General features: G+C 28.4%; 2 protein-coding genes across 2 annotated transcripts; one reads left to right on the plus strand and one right to left on the minus strand.

Annotated features, from left to right (window-relative positions):
- Positions 1–8,908: 8,908 nt before the first annotated feature.
- On the plus strand, positions 8,909–17,662 carry Phum_PHUM593520 (uncharacterized protein; the record flags this gene model as incomplete). The annotated part of the gene is made up of 19 exons (XM_002432538.1): positions 8,909–9,072; positions 9,375–9,575; positions 9,669–10,128; positions 10,241–10,474; positions 10,552–10,743; positions 10,868–11,032; positions 11,131–11,346; positions 11,401–11,845; positions 11,937–12,171; positions 12,268–12,388; positions 12,575–12,874; positions 13,098–13,137; positions 13,716–13,858; positions 16,210–16,296; positions 16,415–16,762; positions 16,860–17,072; positions 17,163–17,282; positions 17,365–17,505; positions 17,591–17,662. 19 exons carry the CDS (start codon positions 8,909–8,911, stop codon positions 17,660–17,662), a joined length of 3,897 nt encoding a protein of 1,298 aa, XP_002432583.1.
- A 2,883-nt stretch (positions 17,663–20,545) lies between these two features.
- Positions 20,546–21,189, minus strand: Phum_PHUM593530 (ubiquitin-conjugating enzyme E2-17 kDa, putative; the record flags this gene model as incomplete). The annotated part of the gene is made up of 2 exons (XM_002432539.1): positions 20,546–21,021; positions 21,147–21,189. 2 exons carry the CDS (start codon positions 21,187–21,189, stop codon positions 20,546–20,548), a joined length of 519 nt encoding a protein of 172 aa, XP_002432584.1.
- Positions 21,190–21,224: the final 35 nt, after the last annotated feature.

The raw sequence follows: 21,224 nt of genomic DNA on the forward strand, positions 1-21,224 counted from the left end.
TTTAAAGAAGAAGAAGAAGAAGGAAAGAAAGAAAAAATAAAAACGTACAACAAGAAGAGTATTTCCGCCACGCGAAGCCATTTTTTTTTTTTTTTTTAACTTTTTATATTTTTTTTTTATAAAATTTATTTAGTTTTTATCGTTTTGGGGCTGACTCGTATCGGACGACTTTTTCCACATTTTTTTTTTTTTTTTTATCACGAAATTAATTCATTTTCCCTTCGTTTTTAAAATTTGCATAAAAAAAAATATATAAGTTTCTTAATTATAAAAAAAAAAAAAAAAGGAAAGAAAATTCTGCTTATTAATTTTCCGTTGTAACGGCTGTATCAAAAAAAAAAAAGAAAATTTTACTGGGAAAATTTTACACGACGTTTAATTAGACTTGAATTTACAGAGAAAAAAAAAAAAGGAAAAAGGAAAAAGGGAGGGAAAGAAAGAAAGAAAGAAAGAAAAATTATAATTTTTTTTTTTTTTTTTTTAAAGTTAATTTTGACTTTATTAAATTTGAAAACAAAAAAAATATAAAATAATAATAATAATAATAATTTTTTAAATTAGTTATTTAATAAAAAAAATTATTTCGGAAAAGTTTTGGGGGGGGGGGGAAAATTGTTTTTTGGGTTAAAATTATTTGTTTGCTTACAAAGTTTTTAAAAAAAAATATTTTAAATTTTATTTTTTTTCTTGCACGTGGAAAAATTAATTTAAAGAAAAATTAACCGATAAAACGTATTGAACTTATTATCATTATCATTATATTAGTTTTCTTATCATTCCTTCATGCTCGAACGAGATTTTAAGGTTCCGCCTTGTATTCTTCTTTTCTTTTCCCAGTTTATGTCTCATCAACCTTTTTTTTTTTCCTTGTTCACGTTTTCGACTTTGACGAATTTAAAATCAATGAAATTTCCCTCTCTCTCTCTCTTACTAAATTTACTAAAATTTACTCTAAATTTACTTGTTAACAATGATAATAATAATAATTATTATTTTTTCGGTGGTTTTTACCTGTAAATAAGAAGTAGGGAAAGTGGGAAAATGGGAAAATGCATATTTTGATTTTTTTTTTTTTTTTTGGTTTTAATGTCGGAAAATGCGAGATTTCGAGAAATTAGAAATTCAGATTTTGACGATGATTCGTTTTCTTTCTTTTTTCTTTTTCTTTTTCTTTTTTCTTTTTCTTTTTCTTTTTTTTTTTTTTTTTTTTTTTTTTTTTTGTGGAAAATGAAAAATCCACGTCGCGTTTCATCGGAAATTTTTCTTAGTTTTATCGTACACGATTCATTTATTTCCCCGGAAAAATTTTATTTTCTTCCTCTCTCTTTCATTTTTCCGTTTAGAAGAAGGGTCGACGAAAAAAAAAAAAAAAAAATCTCTGTGGGTTGAATGACATTCACAGTTAGGGATAATAATAATAATAATAATAAAAGGAATGATGTAGATGTTATCTCGTCATTCTACATCTCCCAACATCTTTTTTTTATTTTTTGTTACGTATTTTAGGCGTCTACGGCAAAAGAAAAAAGAAAAAAAGAAAATGCAATTCATTTATTCATTAAAAAATTTTTTCTCTCTCTCTCTCTCTCTCTTTCTCCCCTCCATTTTTCTTTTTAGACAATAATAATAATAATGAAATTTCATTTCATTTCATTCTTATTTCATTTTTTTATTTTTATTTTTTAATTTTTTTTTTTTGCGTTTAATAAGCAATTGAATTTGTTATTTAAAATTTTTATTTTTTATTTCAAGTTCAAAAACTTATTATTTTTATTATTATTATTTATTATCATTATTTTCATTATTTTTTTATGATGTGTGTTTATTAATGTAAAAGTAAAATTAAAAAAAAAAATTTTGTACGAAAATTTTACGAATTCATCAAATGTGATTTTTTTTTGCGTTTCGAGTAAAAAATAATAATAATAATAATAATAATAATAATAATAATAATAATAATTTTGAATTCGGTCTGATGAAGATTGTGAACGATTAGTTAAAAAAAAAATTATTTTTTGTCAAAAGCATGTATTTTACGGACCAATTACACGGTTAATTGAATTTTTATAATGGAAAATAACTAGGGAAAAACAGAAAAGAAAAAACAAATTTAAGTACGTTTTTTTTTTTTTAACGAAACGATTTTCACATGATGAGGGTATATAAAATCAGGTATTTTTGTCAAATGAATCATTTTGAAACGAGGGGGGCGGGGGTGGAAGAGTCGGTCATTTCATTATCATCATGCAGAGAAAGAGAGAGAGGAAAAAAGGAAAAATCGTTTGTTGTCAAATAATCTGAGATTATAATTGAGACTAAATCATTAAAATCAAAAATAATTGTAATTGCATTGAAAGAAAATTTTTATTATTTTTTTTATTTTTGTCACAGAAAAAGAAAAGATTGACATTTGAATCGACGGACAAAAACTAAAAAAAAAAAAAAAGAGAGAGAGAGAGAGAGAGAGAGAAAAGAAAAACCAAAACGAAACTTTTATATATAATTTATCAGGACCGATTCAATGGTGACCGGTCAATCGAAGAGAAAGAAAAAAAAGGTAATTTAATTTTTATCGATCGTTTTTCCTTCTCCCCACTCTCCCCTCTCCCCTTTCTTCTTCTTCTTCTTTTTCTCCATCTACTTTCTCTTCTTCTACTTTCTCTCTTCCTCGTCTTCCAAGAATATTTTTTTGCTGTCCCGACTTTGGATATTTTAAAAAACTTTTTTTTTTTCCCCCTCTCGATATTAATTACGAAAAAAATTTATCGAATGTTTTACAATTGCGTCTGTCACTTCGTTGAGTAATTATTATTATTATGCGTTAGTAAAGAATAATAATAATAATTAAATTATTGTGCTTCCGTGTAATAATAATAATAATAATAATAATTTTAAACATTCGGTTTTAACATCCGATCATGCGGGTTTTAATTTATTAATAATTGATTGACTTATTTATTCTCTTGATGTGACGTAACGAAAATTATTTTCTATGATAATAATAATAACTTTTATAATTACACGATAGTTATAATTATTATTATTATTATTTAATTCGCGGAAATTGAAATTTTATTTATTAGTTTTTTTAATTAAGCCTTTCCGAATTTCCCCCCTTTTTTTTTCCTCGCCCCTCTTCTGTGTCGTGTGCTTTTTCTTTTTTTTTTTAAATGTTTATCCACCATTAAACACGACAAGGCTACTTGTCGGGGGTTTTTAAGTATTTATCCGAGGTTTCTACCCGATACCTTAGGGACAAATACTCGAATTTCGGTGGTGCCACTTATTATAAGATAGCACCACATCAATTCTTGAAGGTCTTCCTGAGTCCATCTTTATTCGATGGGAACGATTTGTCTCCTGAACTGGGCTCCAGTGACTAACATCTTTGGAGTGGCCAGGGTCAGAAGCAGTGAAATTCACATTCTCGTCGAGCTGCCTCAGGTCGACAGTAGAACAAGATTTTTATTTTTGGTTCTTACTTTGTCTTGTTCTCATTTTTTTTGCTCTTTTAAGCCAACAGCACGTGGCGTTCTCAAACGGTCACCCATCCAAGTTTGCACCACGCCCGATGCTGCTTAACTTCGGTGATCGTACGGGAACCGGTGTGACCAGCAGGCTACGGCCGTTGGCTATTATTATTATTATTATTATTTGTTCGTATTGCGTTTTCCATAAGGGAATAATATCGTAATCGTAAATAACGATTTTAAAAAGTAAATAGAGAAGGTTATTTAAAAATGCATATCAATATTTACATAAATTTATTTATATAAAGATGGGGAACTCAAAGAAAAGGTTTTTTTTCCTTTTTTCCTTTTTTTTTTTTAAAAAGGTTCTCTTTTTGGCTACCAGTCGATATATAATTAATGTCTGTTTGCTGTTGGAGAAAAATATTTTTGAAATTGCATTCGGAAAATTTCTCAGGTTTTTTAGTATTATTATTATTATTATTATTATTATTATTATTATTATTATTATATTTTAGTATTTCTTTCGAACTGTTTGACTTTTAAAATTTAACGTTGGAATATCGGACTCGGTTAGACCTTCGTAATAAATCGTTTAATGGGGTTTAAAGTTTTATTTTTCGTCGTGTCTAAATGAAAAACGATGGAGAATGAATTTTCTCTTTCTCTCTCACTCTCCCTCTCTCTCTCTTTTTTTTTCCTTTTCGGTTCTTCCCGTTCGATTATTCAAATTTAAACGAAATTGTGAAATTTAATTATTATTATTATTATTATTATTGAGTTTTGATCGAGTTTCGATACGGCTTCTTCGCGTTAGTGAAAGTTTTCTCCATCGAAGCAGACGTCGAACAAATTTTTTTTTTTTTTTTTAAGCTAAAAGAAAAAAGATTTGAATGTTTTGAAATTGATTTTTATTTTATTTCACTCGCTCCCCCCCCCCTTCCTCCCCCTCCCCCTCCCCCCACGAAAGGTTTTTAATTTATTTTATAGAAAGTATTTTTTTGGGAAAAATTTCATACGAAAAATATTTTTTTTGTGATTGATGAGAATTAATTAATTTCTTGTTATTATTATTATTATTATTCGGAATTATTAATTTTTTGACGTTTTTCTTAGAAAAGCGTGCGTGCGTACGTGAGTGCGTGCATGTGAGAGAAGCACGCACGCACGCACGCACACAAATAGATTTTCAAAAATTATTTTACGTTTAAAAGAAATTTGTGTGTGTGTGTGTGAGTGTGAGTGAGTGAGAAAACTTTTGGTTTTATATATGAAAATTAAATTAAATTAAAATTGAGGTATCGAGTGGAAAGAGAAATTGAGCAGAGGGGGGGTAGGGAGTAGTGGGGGGGGTTGTACTGGAAAGGGAATTGGTACGAATTGAAAAATAGAAAGAAAATTCGGGCGTGGTAGGGTGATAAAGAGAGAGAGAGAGAGGGAAAAAAAATTAAATTAGAATTCAAGAAAATAAATTTTCAAACGGATTTTATAAATTCTTTGATTTAAAACTTTTTTTTTTTTTATTTCATTTTTCGTATTTACCCCTCCCCTCCCCTCCTCCCGAATTCTTTTTTCCGGGGTTTTCACGTAAAAAAAAAATTTTTTCCTTTTTTTTTTTTTTTTTGATATCGTTTTTCCCGCCGGAAAAGCTTTTCTTTATCTTTTTTGACATATTTCATTATTAAAATTAAATTTCGTTTAGATTTGAAAATTTCCGGTTTTTAAACCGAAATGAGATGTAAACACTTGTAAAACCGAGGGGGGGGAAGGAGGAAAAATGTCGGAAAATACAGAGGAACTAATAAAGAGGAGTAGACAATTAATTAATATTTTTCAGGAATTTTTTTTTAAAAATAATAATAATAAGAAAAATGGCGGGTGTACGTTGAAATTATTCTACGATCAAAACTACATCCGGTTTAAGAAATTCTTGAAAGTAGAATGAGAGAAAAAAACAATTAGGGAAAGTAAATGTGGAAGAAAAAGAAAGAGAGAGAGAAAATAAAAAAAGATGAGAAGAAAGAAAGGAAGAAAAAAAAAGAAAGTTCACTCTCTTGAGGGATTTGCAATACTAATGCTAATAAGTAAACATCCGTTTTTCGAAATCGGAGCGCGAGGGGGGCGAGGGGAGAGAGGGGAAATTTTATTTATTTTGATTAACAGAAATCGTTAATCATTTTTTTTTTTTTTTTACTTCCGTTTCCACTTTGTGAAATATTTTTTACGACGAATTTATTTTACGTAACGCGCCCGCGATTTTGCAATATCAAGCCGTATATTTTCAATCGAATTAATTATTATTATTATTATTATTATTATTATTATTATTAATATTTTAATTAATTATTTTATTCTCTCACACACACACGGCGACAACGTGCAGACAACGTGTCATTGTTTTGTGTACGTATTTTTCACAATAATGGAGTTTATTCGATTTTTTTTAAAAAAAAAAAAAAAAAAAAAAATTTTAAGGTCGCTTTTCCACTTGCGTTCTAAAAACAAAAAAAAAAAATTTTTTCTTTTTCCCTGTCCTAAATTTGAAAACGCGATTATTTTCATTCCAAGAAAATTTCATTTTAATAATTCAAAATTAAGTTTCGTTTTTAAAAATTCTCTTAATTTGTTTCTTTTCCCCCCTCGTTCGTAAAAAGGAAGGGGGGGGGAAAAAAGAAAAACTGACTGACCTGAAAAATAAGTTAATAATTTACCTTTTTTTTTCTTTTGTTTTTTTTTTCGTTTTTGTTTTCTTTAAACATATTATAATTTATCCGAATGGTATTGACTTTGTTGATTTAAGGTGAAAGAAAAAGAGGGAGGGGGAGGAGGAGAAGGGAGACGGAAAAATCGATTATTTAATCCGCATCGCGTTTGAATTGTTTGTTGTTGTTGTTGTTGTTTTTGTTGGAGGTGGTGGTGGTTTTTTTGTTGCCTTTTCAATCTTTGACCCGCATTCCTATAAAATTTTTACACTTGAGTGAGGAAAAAAAATGTCCTGGAAAATTTTTTTTTTTTTTTTTTTTTTCGTTTCACATAATCCAATTTATTATTATTATTATTTTTTTTTCTCGTCTCTCGCCATAATTTATTACGATCATAATTTTTTTCATTTTCCCTCTTTTCTCTCTCTCTCTCTCTCTCTCTCTCTCTCTCTTTCTCTCTTTCTCTCTTACTGCTGCGACAATCTTTGATGAATTTCGAGAGTAAAGTCGAGAAAAAAAAAAATTTTTTTTTTCATCGCTTGATTGAGCCTTTATACCTGTTGTATTTGTTGACTTTTTCTAATTTCAAGGTGGTATGCGTTCGTCTATGATTTTCTTTTTCGAATTTCATCGCGAATTTTTCCAAAATAAAAAAGACAAAAGATTCATTCATTCTTTCATTTATTAAATTCTAAAATTTTGATATTCGCGAGAAAAGTCTTCATTTCCACAATCGGAAATGTTGGATTATTCGACGGATTTTAATTTACTAATAATAATAATAATTTTCTAAATTGAAATCGGAAAACCAAAAAACGAATCCATCAGCAATTTTAATAAATTTTTTTTTTTTTTTAAATTAGTTTTAAAGTCCAACTGTCTGTCAGTTTTCTCACCGATTTTTCCAAAAAAAAAAAAAAAAAATCTCAATTTAATAATTTTACAAAATTTTGGAACACGGTACTGTCATTTTCCGAACTTATATCATCATTATCGTAGTCAAAATGATTAATTGTTAAAAAATTGAAAAATCCGGAGCGTTGTAATTTTTCCTAATTTTCCCGAGGATTTAACGAATGAAAATTTAAAAAATATTTTAAAAAAAAAAAAAAAAAAATTTAAACCGGAATGATAAATACTTTAGGCTCTAATATTTTCTTACTTTAAACACAATTTATTTTATTATTATTATTATTATTATTATTATTATTATTATTATTATTATTATTATTATTATTATTATTATTATTATTATGAATGGTTTAAATCACGTGAAAAGTTGTGTGTTTTCAATTTTAAATTCGAGAAATATAATCAATCGTCTGATTTTTTTTCTTTTTTCTCTTTTTTTTTTTTATTTTTTCCGACAGGAAAAATGAAAACTCGATTTAACTTTTTTTGATTTTTCTACATACTGAAACGTAAATTTGACGAACCTGAAATTATTTAAATACGTTCAATATTTAAAATTAATACGAGCATTTAAAAAGAAGAAGAAGAAGAAGGTATTAATGTAACAAAGAAATACTCTTAAAAAAAGTTTTCATTTTTTTATTTAAATAAATTTTTGATATTCCAACAAGTAAATGAATAAGGTTTCTATCATTAGAACTTTCACAAATCCTCTTTTGAAATATTCTTGTTGTTGTTTTTTTTTTTTCTTTTTCTCTAATGCAAAAAAAAAAAAGAAAAGAAAATAAAAGAAGAAGAAGAAGGAGAAAGAAAAAAAGGTTAAGCTTTATAACTCGACTAAAAAAACTTTTTTTTTTTTTTTTTTTTTGACCCCCATTCAAACCTTTTTTCTTGGGAAATCCTAAAAAGAGATTTTCTCTCGTAATTTTTAACTTGAATTTTGAACCGCAGCTTTTCCAAAAAAAATTTTTCTTTTTTTTTGTATCAGTCAGACAAGTTTGTGAATGAAAATTTTTCAATTTTCCAATCTTTTTTTTTTTTTTGTCTGATGATATTATTTTTCGCTTGATAGTTTGAAAAATAATTTAATTGATTAACGTATGAAAAATTTAAAAAAAAAAATAAATAAATATATTAATTACAATCGGGGATTTTAAAATCAAATAATAATAATAATAATAATAATAATAATAATAATAATAATAATAATAATAATAATAATAATAATAATAATAATAATAATAATAATATGGCACCGTTTGAATGGGACAAATAATTTTTAATGAGTTCAAATCGTTTTTTTTTTTTTTTTTTTAATGTTTTTGAAAAAGAAAAAAAAAATTTTCCCGTCGGAATTATTAAATAAAAAAAATATTTGTAAATTTAAGTGTGTATGTGAGAAAAATGGTCGGAAAATTATTATTTTTCATCTTATTAAGATGTATCGTTTAGAATATTTATGAGAAAATTTCATTCATTTCGTTTAACTTACTTAATTTTACGATCTTGTTTCTTCTTCTTTTAATCGTTTAATATTTTTTTGTACTATTTGTAAAGGCATCATTTTAAAGTTTTTCCCTTTTTTCTAAACATTTAACGTAAATTTTCCTTTTTTTTTTTTTTTTTTTTGGTCGTCACGGTTCCGTGAATTTTACCGGAAAAACTATCCGACTCCTTTAATTTAAAGTACGAGGGATAAGAAATGAAATTTTATTTTCCGACTTAACCACACTTAACGTGACTTAATGTGGTTAAATTTTATTTTTTTTGTTTTTAATTTTCAGATGATTTGAATAATACAAGAATGCTATCGAAATAACAGCTATGACAAGTGTAGTAAGCCTGCAATTGGACGGAAACGATCTTAACGAACAGATAACAAAACTTTTTCCAAAGTGTCGACCCCGTGACCTTAATCTCAATCCTGTTCATGATGACCACTTGGACAATAATGCGTTCATAATGGATTTGGATAAAGAAATCACCAGGTACGCGGTTTTTTTTTTCGCATTTGTTACAATTATAAACAATATATATATATAAAATTTTTCAATTTTTCAACCTTTCCTCGCTCCTCCGGAAATAATTTAACGGGGTAAGGAAAAACTTTCGACTGGAAAAAGTAGATAAAAATCCAATAAAATTTATTCGCTCAACAATGGTTTTAAAATTTCACGATGAAATTTTTTTTCATTTATTAATTTTTTTTTCTCTCCTTCTCTCCTTTTTTTTCCTCCTTTTTTTGAAGATTAAAAATAGATTTTTAATTTTTTTTTTTTTTTTTTTTTAGGTGCGGCAATGAAAAAAGTGAAGAAGTTCAAGAAGAAGACGATGAAGAAAATGGAAGTCAAGATAATGATTCTACTTCAAATGAGGAAGTAGATTTTACTAATGAAGATTTAGTTGTGGATCATGCTTATTCGGGTTCGGAGGGTCAGGTCATTGTTTTACAAAGCAGTAAAGGAGCTACTTATAAGCTTAGAGATTCAAGGTATGATTAAAAATTTTTTTTTTCGAAAGCCAACTGATGAATGAATTTTATTCGAGATTCATCAATCTTATTCTTAACTCTTTTTTTTTCTAGAATTATTGAAATAGCCGGAGGACGAGAATTGTTTTCCCAAAGTCGTACGAAAGCTCTTAGAAGTAAACTAAGAAATGAACCCGTGTCGGGGATTTTAGAAAAGGGATCGTATAAAAACAAGGGAATAGTAAATAAAAACATTTGGGATTCGGATAGTTTGAAAGGAAACAATCGTGAAATCACGGAAACTGTTTTCTCAACGGAAATCCATTCAGTTAAACATCAGCGGTCTTCCAATCTTCCTGTAACGTTATCCTATAATGAACTAGGGGCAAATAGTTTAAATAGTATAGGAGGAGCCGGAGGGAGTGAAGTTGTTGTTTTCGATGATATCGGAGACGATAATTCGTGGCGTAAAAAGGGAGAAGAAGAAAGGAAAGGATTGAATAAAGGAAAGGAAAGCGTGAGCTCAAGTCCAAGCCCTCCGAGTTATCACAGGACTCCTTCGGATTTTTTCAAAGTATTATTTTTTTTTTTTTTTTTTTTAATTTCTTACGGTTAAATTTATCTGAAATATAAAAAATGGTCCCCCCCCTTTTTTTTTTTTTTTAAATTATTGTTTTAACCATTAGGTTGCAAACACGTCAACAAATGATATGAGAAATAAATCTTCGTTGGATTTGGAACATAATAAAAGCCCAAAAGTAATTGGGGGGCTTCCCATAGCTGAATACGATGGATCACCCAGGCGGTATTGGCCGAGACATTCGGATGCATCACAAAATGCCATTCATCCTCCCTTGCCCAGTGCCCATAGTCTTTTGGCTTCACCTAGTGTTTGCCCACCAAGGCCAGGTTTCCCACAAGTGCGTATAATATCGATTTTTTTAATCGATACAAGGAGAAGATAATAATAATAATAATAAATTATTATTTGTTGTAGAGAATCGTTACCATAACCAATAATACACCTGAGCAAACATCAGGTAATAAACAAGGAAGCACCTCAGCTAGTCCCAACCAATCTACAACTGGTAATCCTAATTTTGATTACCTGTATGAATTCTCAGAAACGAGAAAAGTTTTAGAAGAATTTTTTAAACAAACGGACAATTCTGGATCGCACAATATTCAAGTACGTCAGAGTTACTAACTAGTTTTACACATGAAGGAATTTTTAAAAATGTTTATAAAAATTTAGACATTGGACACACACGCACATACACCACCACAATATACATATTAATTATTTTATTTAGGATTTCGACGAGTTGGGGTATGAACTTCGACGTCAGGCTGGTCGAGGTAGCGCTTATGTTGGCTTGAGACTTGCCAAAAATTTAGTACAAGAAACTTCACAAAAACCTCAAAAAACTTGTAATTCTGGATTGACAGAGCAGCAGCACCAAACGGAAAATTCAAGGGTAAAATTTTATAACTTAATGCATTTATAACTCTGCATTCTCTTGCTTCGTATGAGTGAAAATTTTTCCTGATGGACGATTTCCATTTTTTTTTTCAGGAACAAGACATCACTGAACATGATTGTAATTTCCTTGATTTGTCCGCTGACTCTGCATCTACCGAAGATTTGGGCGACACCGAAGTAGGTCTTCAAGTTGGACACAGTAGGAATTTTACTTTATCACCTGAAACGACGGATTGCGATTCTAACTGCGGAGATTTGGACAGCGAAGTGTCACTTTTATTGGTAGATAATAATATGGCGGAACAACCAGTTGTGCCGGGTAAATTTTTTTTTTTTTTTTTTTAAATTAAAATTTTAAGTCAGTTGAAAATAGTAATTTTTTTTTTTTTAACCGATTCTTTTGAAAAAGGTCACGCAGACCAAAACGACGAAGGAGGTAATATGCAAATAACTGATTCACTTCGAGTTTATTCATCTATGCCCATTTTGGAAGATGGATTATCATCGGGTCACGCGAGCGACACCGATAACAACAATCCGACGGTGGTCCTTATGAAAAGACAAATAACGGAAATCGAAAAGGAAATAATACAAAAACAAAATAAAAAATCGAATCAAACGGTTCACGTCGTGAACGGTTCTTCCAAAACTTCCGATTCAGTTTCGCCGGTTCATAAACAACAAATGGATAAAAATTCAATAAGTGAAGATAAGCTCATTTTAAATTACAAAAACAATAACAAGCAGAATACGACGAGTAGAGATGTTTATGAAAACGATCCCGAAATCGAAGCATTGGATCCTCTCAGTTAGTTTTTAAAAAAAATTTTTTTTTTTCTTTCTTTTTTTTTTTTTTTTCGCTCCCCGTATTATTAAGTAAAAATGTTTTTTTTTGGTAGATGCGTCACAAGTTACTCCGCCACCTCCGGCACCGGCTCCACACAGAAGTTTATGCATAGATACTCATTCACAGGAATCCGTTGAAGCTGCCATTAAAGACATTCGGCTTACTTTACAGAGAACGAAAACGCTTCCCTTAAAGTCGCCCAATTCGGACGAGCCAAACGAATCGTCTAATAGTCCGATTTGGGTTCCCCGTTGTAAAGTGAGAGATTCAGGCACATACGAGTCAAGGTGATTGTGATTAGATTTTTTTTTTTTTTTTTTTTTAAACTATTGGTTTACGTATAATGTTTTTAAATGGCGACAAATTTTGTCGTTTTGTATTAGAAAATCTAGAAATGGAAGCGAAGAAGGAATAGAAGATGAGGAAGCTGATACAGATTTGGAAACTGATAGGCTATTAGGTCAACAAAGAACTGATGATCATGGTTTTTACGATGATAAATTGGTAAGTCAATATTTTTTTGGGGGGTAAATATTGATTCAATAAAATTAAAAATGCATGATGTTGGTGGAGGAAATTTATTTTTAATGGTTTTTTGGTATTTTAAACATTGCTTTTCGCGGTATATATATATATAAGAGAAAATGCATCATCACTAACATTTTCGGGTTATTTGGTTTATAATAACAGGGATGGAAAAAACCTAAATCCAGAACTGTCATGCCTTCTTCACTAATAAATTCAAATAAAATGTCTTCTTCTACTCCTTTAAAATCGACCGCATCAAACGTGGTCGTACCGGTGGTGGCGGCGGCGTCGGCGTCGGCGGCGGCAACTTCTCTTGATTCTTTACCTAAAATATCAATACCACCTGAGGTTTCAACGATACCTCCATCTAATGGTGGGTTAGTAGAATCACCATTGGATATATCATCTTCACCCGTTAAAGACAATGGAGTTACAACTTCATTACCAACGAAAACGAAAAAGGTTGGTCGGACTTTTTTAAAAGTGGTGGTGGAAGGGGGGGGGTAAGGGTAAAATATTTCTTATGCTTGCAAAAACTCTAATTCAGGTATTAAAGGTATACAAAATTGCTTCTTCTTTTTTTTTTTCTAACGAAATTAAATAAATTTTTTTTTTTTTTTTGGGGGGGGGGGATGGATACACGTCTCATTTTATTTTGTTTTCTTCTGCTTTTTTTTTTTTTCAGGATAAAGATGGAAGCAAAAAAAGAGGAAGAAATAAAGAAGGTGAGTGAATTTTATATTTTATTATATTTTTTTAATAAAAAAAAAAAAAAAAATTTATAAAATAATACACTTGTTAGCCACAAATAAAAATTTTAAAAATTCTTGTCTTACATAATGAAAAATTTATACAACAAAATTTAATTAGAAATTTTTTAATAATAATAATAATAATAATAATCCAATTATACATTAATTAATTTAATTTAAAAAAAAAAAAAATTAAAATCAAGTCAAGCACATTTTTTTTTTTTTTTTTTTTTTGAAAAAGTATTTAAATTAAAATTTAACATAATTGTAATTCTAATGCAAAATATTTGTTTCACTTGATGCTCGCACAAATTTCACTCTCTGATGCCTTCATGTCACCTAAAAAATATTCGTTTTTGGGTAAGTTGTCATTTTGCACACACAAAAAAAAGCAAACCAAAAAAAAAAAAATAAAATAATAATAATAATAATAATAATTTTACTTTGATTCGAATGTAAATTATAAAATGGAGTTTTTTTTTTTTTTTGTTCTCGTTAAGGTGATTGCTGTTAAAAAAAAAAACAAAAAAAAATTTAATTTTTATTTTCAGTTCTTATACACGAACCGTCAGTTCTCATCGAAGGAGTTTTATTTCGAGCTCGGTATTTGGGTTCGACGCAATTGGTTTGCGAAGGACAACCAACAAAATCTACCAGAATGATGCAAGCAGAAGAAGCTGTGTCCAGAATCAAGGTAAGATTTAAATAGAAAAGTTTTTTTTTTTTTTTTTTTTTTTTTTTTTCACGGCCTGGGAAATCAATGTCGGTAAAAAGAAAATTTTTTTTCTATAGATTTCTTTGTCGCGCTTTCTCACCTCTCTTTGGGTTATTAAAAATATTACACTTAAAAGTGTGCCTTACACAGGTTCGAAAAAGTAGGTAGTGTCTATACACTATTGACATTTTTTTACCATCGCTTTGGGGATTACGCGGACGAGTTATTTTGTGACCTCGTGACCTCGCGATTTATTTATTTTTGTTATTTAATATAAACCACCCCCGCAGTGTTTGTTTTACGTTAATTTAAACTTGAGGGTTTTTAAATTTTTAATTTCTAAAAAAAAAAAAAAAAAAAAAAAAAATTTTGCCGAATGATGTTGAAATTAATCATTATTATTATTGCTTGCTAATAATAATAATAATAATAATAATAATAATAATAATATTACTAGACTTGGCCACTCTCTCGTGGCTAAATACGAACGAATTTATTATGTGATACGATGATTAGCGCATTGAATGTCAAAAATATCGGTGGGCCTGAAATACTATGCCTGAGCCTGTATGCCTGTACCCCCTTTTTCATATAAAAAAATATATATGTATATAAAAATATTGAATAAGTGTATATGGCTGTTATAAATTATTATTCTGTGGGTATGTAGGTAGGTAGTCAGTCATAAACTTTTGCTTAAATTCTTGTCATCATCTTCAAAAAAAACCTTAAATTTTTTTTTTTTTTTTTTTTTTTTATCATGTTGGCATATATTTAAATCGCTTTTTTTTTTTTTTTTTTTAAATTGAATGTTTTTTAAAAAATCGTTCTATATGTGTATAATTTCTCTCTTCTTTTCCCTTTTTTTTTTCGTCCTACTATGCTTCATTTTTTATATATATATTTATATATTGTAATTATATATAAATTTCATTTGTAAATTTTCAATCTCACTTTTTTCTATCATTAATCTACTACGTGTATATTTAGCACAAATTTTTTTAATATATATATATATTTCGATGTTTCTTTTTTTTTTTCATCCATATAAAAATTATTTATTTATATATATGTAAAAAAAAAAAAAAGAATGATTTTCATAGCATTTAGCTGTTTTTTTTTTTTTTTTTTTTCTAATAAATATCTTTATTGATTAATTTATTGATTGATTTATTGAACTGTTAATTATTATGTTTCGTTTTTGGTTCGCAGACTTAGAAATAACGGCAACGTATCTGCCTTTAAAAAAAAAAACTCATTTGAAGAAGTGAAGTAAAATAATCGATTGTGTTGCCCCCCCTCGTGAAAAATAAGTAACTAAAATTTTATACCCAAAATTTACACTTTGTTAACCGTAATAATTCCAAAAAATAATTTTTTTTTTATATATATAAAATACCTATCATTATTTGAAATAGACGTACACGTATAGTTCGATTATCATTGTGTAAAAATGGCATTACAGGCCGAGGCTCAAATCGCCGATGAAAGCGACCATAAAATAGTACCATTAGAATCTTGTTCCAATATGGTAGATTTGTCAAATTGTGGGCATACCATACCCGTTTCAAAACGTGAAGAAACAATGATGATGACGATGATGACGAATTTGGGTCCGAAAGGATCCGTCACGAGCAAAAGTTTATGCAGCAGGACAAATTCACGGGGGAGTTTCGACAGCGACGAAAACGATGTCAGCGAAACAGACACAATCGTGACGCCACTGTCGAAGATAATTAATCCGAAAATTGAAATGCCTTTCGATATCGGACCTGTGGGTACGATATTTAGGCTCCTTTTCCTCGGTTCGGTTGAAGTTGACGAAGAAGGTGGACGTAAGCGTCGTAAAAGACTCAAGAAAAGTATGGTCGAAGAGGCCGTGAATAAAATAAAGGTGTGTTTTTCTGTAAATTGAGTCTTTTGCGGGTTTTTTCTCTCTCTCTCTCTCTCTCTTTCATCCAATCAAAAAAATGTCCACGTAAATTTGACACGTGTGTTGAAAACGAAAAATTCAATTTCAATTTAAAATTTATTTACTTTAAACCGAACAAAAATAAATTTTGACATTTTAGGCAAAATTTTTTTTTTTCTCTCTCTCTCTCTCTCTCTTTCTCTCTCTGTAAATTGCTACATTAAATAATTTTTATATAATTTAAATATATTTAATCGTTTACTTATTTTTTTATTTTTTTTTTTTTTTGTACGCTGCAAATGATTTTCAGGCTCTGGTGAGTAAATAGAAAGAAAAGAAAGAAATTCTTCCGCGTACCTTATTAATAATATGTTTTTCAAATGAAAATGTTACAAAAATCCTTTTTTTTGATGTTCAGGCACCCGAAGGAGAATCTCAACCTAGTACGGAAGTCGATTTATTTATTTCGACGGAAAAAATAATGGTTTTGAATACGGATTTAAAGGTTAATAATTTATTTATTTATTTATTTTTTTGCGATGTGGATAATAAATAAATAAATAATGATGATGATGATGATGATGACGTGGAATAAATTTTTTTTTTTTGTTTTACTCTAAAAGGAAATAATGATGGACCACGCATTGAGAACGATTTCGTACATTGCCGACATTGGTGATCTCGTAGTTTTAATGGCGAGGAGACGATACGTACCCCACGACGTTGAGGAATCGTCGAAAATGACGAGGACTCCGAAAATGATTTGTCACGTTTTTGAGAGCGAAGAAGCCCAATTTATTGCTCAGTCAATCGGTCAAGCTTTTCAAGTTGCTTACATGGAATTTTTAAAAGCAAACGGAATCGAAGATCACAGTTTCGTCAAAGAAATGGATTATCAAGAAGTTTTGAATTCGCAAGAAATATTCGGCGACGAATTGCAAATGTTTGCTAAAAAAGAAATGCAAAAAGAGGTTTTCTATCATTACTACTACTACTACTACTACCTTTTATCGTGATGGTAATTGTATGTAAGAAGTAACTAACGGGTTTGTTTTAATTTTTATCAAGGTGGTAGTTCCTAAAGCCAAAGGCGAAATATTAGGCGTCGTGATCGTTGAATCCGGTTGGGGGTCTATGCTTCCGACTGTCGTCATTGCCAATTTAGCTCCTTCTGGTGCAGCTGCCAGATGCGGTCAGTTAAACATCGGCGATCAAATAATAGCAATCAACGGTATAAGTTTAGTCGGGCTTCCATTATCCACGTGTCAGACGTACATTAAGGTTTGTGGAATCCATTTTGCTCCGTTTCAGATTTTCATCCCCCTTTTTAAAATTTAAAATTTAAAATTTAAAATTTAAATTTTCGAACAGAATACTAAAAATCAAACGGTAGTTAAATTAACCGTCGTTCCCTGTGCTCCCGTCGTGGAAGTTAAAATCAAAAGGCCGGATACGAAATATCAATTGGGTTTCAGCGTACAAAATGGAGTTGTAAGTGACGACCATGTTGACGATGATGATGATGATGTTATCGTGATTCATGTCGTTGCAAAAAAAAATTTTTTTCTTTCAGATTTGCAGTTTATTGCGGGGAGGAATCGCAGAAAGGGGAGGAGTCAGGGTCGGACACAGGATTATAGAAATAAATAATCAAAGCGTCGTTGCAGTGCCACATGAAAAAATTGTGAACCTTTTGGCGACTTCGGTGGGCGAGGTAAGAATTATAATAATAATAATAATAAATCTACTAACCTAGGATTGCAAAAAAAAAAAAAAAAAAAAAAAAAAATTTTTTCCAGATTTTAATGAAAACTATGCCCACGTCGATGTTCAGACTGTTGACGGGACAAGAAACGCCGTTATACATTTAAAACAAAAAAAACAATTATTATTATTATTATTATTATTATCATCATCATCATCATCATCAGCTTTTTAACGAGTTGTTTTGCTGATAAGTAATAATGTGCCCTCGGTGAAGTGCAAATTTAGGTTTTTTTTGTTGTTGTCTTTTGTTTCCCTTTTCCCCAATAATTTCTCTTTCTTTCCCACAAATTTAGTCGAATTCTACAGGAATAATAATAATAATAATAATAGCGTTGTAGCGTAGAAAAAAAGCTTAAATTGCAAAATATGTTTATTCATATATAAATTGTAAGGACCAAAATTTATTTTTTACGGGGCAACAAAAAAAAAAAAAAAAAAAAATTATTTATTTAGTTTACGTAGGAAGATAGCACGAGAACGGGGATTTAAAAAAAAAAGGGGGGGGGGGGTAAAGGGGAATTAAAAAAGAAAAAGAAGAAGAAAAAGATGAAGAAGAAGATTGAGATGAAGATGAAGATGAAGCAAGGGCCTCAACATTTTGGGGATTTTCTGTAGGGTTTGTAACTAAAAAAAAAAAAAAAAAAAAAAAAAAAAAAAAAATAGCCCTTCATAGGCTTTATACCAAAGGAATTGCAACTAATTAGTTTTTTTTCATATATGGGGGGGGGGGGGGGTCTATTCATATTTATTCTTTCCCCTTCAGTTTTTTTTTTTTTTTTTTTTTTCCAGTTTTTATTCTGGAGAATATACGCGATTGTAAAATAACGCCAACATTACAAAAAAAAAAAAATAATAATAATAATAATAATAATAATAAAAAATTGTCAAAAATCATATCAAGTCAGGCATGAGCCCCCTCCCCCTCCCCCTCATTCTCCCCGGTGTGAAATTCACGCAAGAAAATAAAGTAACGTAAAACAATTAATAATAATAATAATAATAATAATAATAATAATAATGATGATAATAATAATTTGTACTTAATGTAAAAGTCAACGAACGTTTACTGAACAACAATCGCTGCCGCCATATTTACTAATGATACCCTATCATATTATTATTATTATTATTATTATTATTATTTTTTATTAAAAGCGCTTTTAAAGTCGTCGCTATATCGGTAAATATATATAAATATTATTATCATTATTAAAATAATTAAAAAGGTGCTTAATGTGGCTCAATAGAAGCAGAAGAAAAAAAAAGTATAAAATGGTTGACAATTAAAAATTCTTATCATTAATTTAAAAAAAAATTATTATAAATCATTACATTTATTTATTTATTTATTTATTTATTATTATTATTATTGTAATCGTAATTTTTTTCTGTTTATTATTAATACGCTTAATGTGATTATTATTATTTAAATTATTGTAAATAATTAATTTAATTTATTTTTAATTTAATTTTTAAGCTCATGCCTGATAATAATAATAATAATAATTTTAAAGGAAAAAAGCAGCATTTTTACTAAAGAAATAATTTATAAATATATATATATATATATATATATGTAAGAGAAAAAATTAAAATTAGTTAATTTAATATATATATATATATATAATTGAAAGAGGAAAAAAAATCATTCAATGCTTGACAATATTGTAGTTAAAAATATCATGATAAATGTTTTTTAATACTTTTCAGTCATTTTTCATTCTATATATATATATATATTATTAATTTTAGGTTTTTAATTGTCATAAGAGCTAATTATTTAGATTTTCTAGTCATAATAATTATATATATATATCAATATATATATATATAGACTGATATAATATAAATAAAACCTGCGAATAACAATTTTTAAAATTTATTCGAATAAAAATTAAAAAAATTTAAATTTAAATTAAAAATTCCTTTTTTTATTATTTATTTTAAATTATTTTAATGATTATTTACAAAGATGGTTTTACCCATGTGTCATCAATTAATTGTATATTATTATTAAATGATTCACAAATCCTCGTTTTAAAATTACAAGGTAAATTTGAATATCATGCCTTCCAACAGAAATTTATTATTACGAGATGTTTAAATTTCATACGAAAGAGAGAAAAAGTCAAAAAGAATAAAATGTAAATATATATATTAACTTTGAATAATGATAATAATAATAATAAATTTGTTTACCGAAAAAAATTGATCAAGTTAGTTAGTTGCCTAATGTTGTGAAAAAATTGCATTTTTTTTTTTTTTTTTTAAATTTTGTGTAATAATAATAATAATTATACTAATAATTTCGAATTAAATCTTATTTTTTTTTTTTTTTTTACAGAGGGATTATTAAAATAGGTGATATTAAATAAAATCAAAGGTAAATTTAAATAACGAAAACAATATTAATAGAATTTATGTATATTTCTTTTATTGTTTTTCTTTTTTTTTATTTTTTATTATTATTATTATTATTATTTGTTTTTTTTTTTCTTTAAAGATCAATTCAATTACTGTCCTTACAGATACTGCAGCGACTTAATTGTTAAAGAGTAAAATACTCTTACTAATTATGGTATAAATATTAAAATACAAGTTTAACATATTATTATTATTTATTATAATTATTATTATTATTATTTAAAAAACTAAAGAAAATCATCACACTTTCTTTAAAATATTATTTTATGAACACTTTTACTATATAGTCTTTGAAATTTTTCTTTCCTGCAGTATCATGCTTGCACAATATATAAAAACCCTTCTTGTATTTCAGTACTCTATTCATAAAAATTTATTTTATTTTTTATTTTTTTATTTTTTTTTTTTTTCTCACAACAATCCAACTTTTTTTTTTTTTCTTTTTTTTTTCTTTTTTTTTTTTTTTTGTTTGTTTGTTTGTTTGGACAACCGCAGCCTCATTAAATCTTTTTAGGTTCATCTCTGCTGCAGCCTAGTTCTAATAATGAAAGTAATCATGAAAGTCAATTATCCATTGCGTATCTTCGAGTCCATTCTTTCGCGTTACGTATTGCTTCACTTTCGTTGACCTTCCATAATTCAGCTACATCGTTTGCAAGAGGATCGTCGGGATTTGGAGCACTCAACAATGCTTGAATTGAAAGAAGTACTGTACGGATTTGAAGTGCTGGGCTCCATTTATCTTTCAATATATCTAAGCATATTCTTCCCAGTCTATCAATATTCGGATGATATATTTTAGTGATAAAACGTACTTTCGGTGCAGACATTGGGTAGTCTTCCGGTAGAAAAAGCTCTAATTTAAAAAGACCCCCTTCGAACGGTGAATCTCTAGGTCCCGTAACAATGACATGAAAATATCTTGCATTGCTATCATCCGGTACCGCACTGATACCGGGCACTGGCTCTTGCATCAATCTCTGCGTTTCCTTTATAATCCTACGCGGCAAAGCTGCCATTCCGAAATCAAATTTTAACACTAGATTTACATGAAATAATTATGACTAACTTATTAACTGGAATATTTTGCGAACAATCAAAAAAAAATTATAAAAAAATTTTACTAGTCCTTTCCCCTTTTTGTCAAATACCACGAATACCAACTTAAAGTAGTTACTCCATCATCAAAAGTTTCCTTTGGCTTCATGTAGCAAAGTGTGTGAAATTCAAATTTTTACTTTG

This window comes from Pediculus humanus, genomic scaffold (assembly GCF_000006295.1).
Source record: "Pediculus humanus corporis 1103172108314 genomic scaffold, whole genome shotgun sequence".
NCBI lineage: Eukaryota > Metazoa > Arthropoda > Insecta > Psocodea > Pediculidae > Pediculus > Pediculus humanus.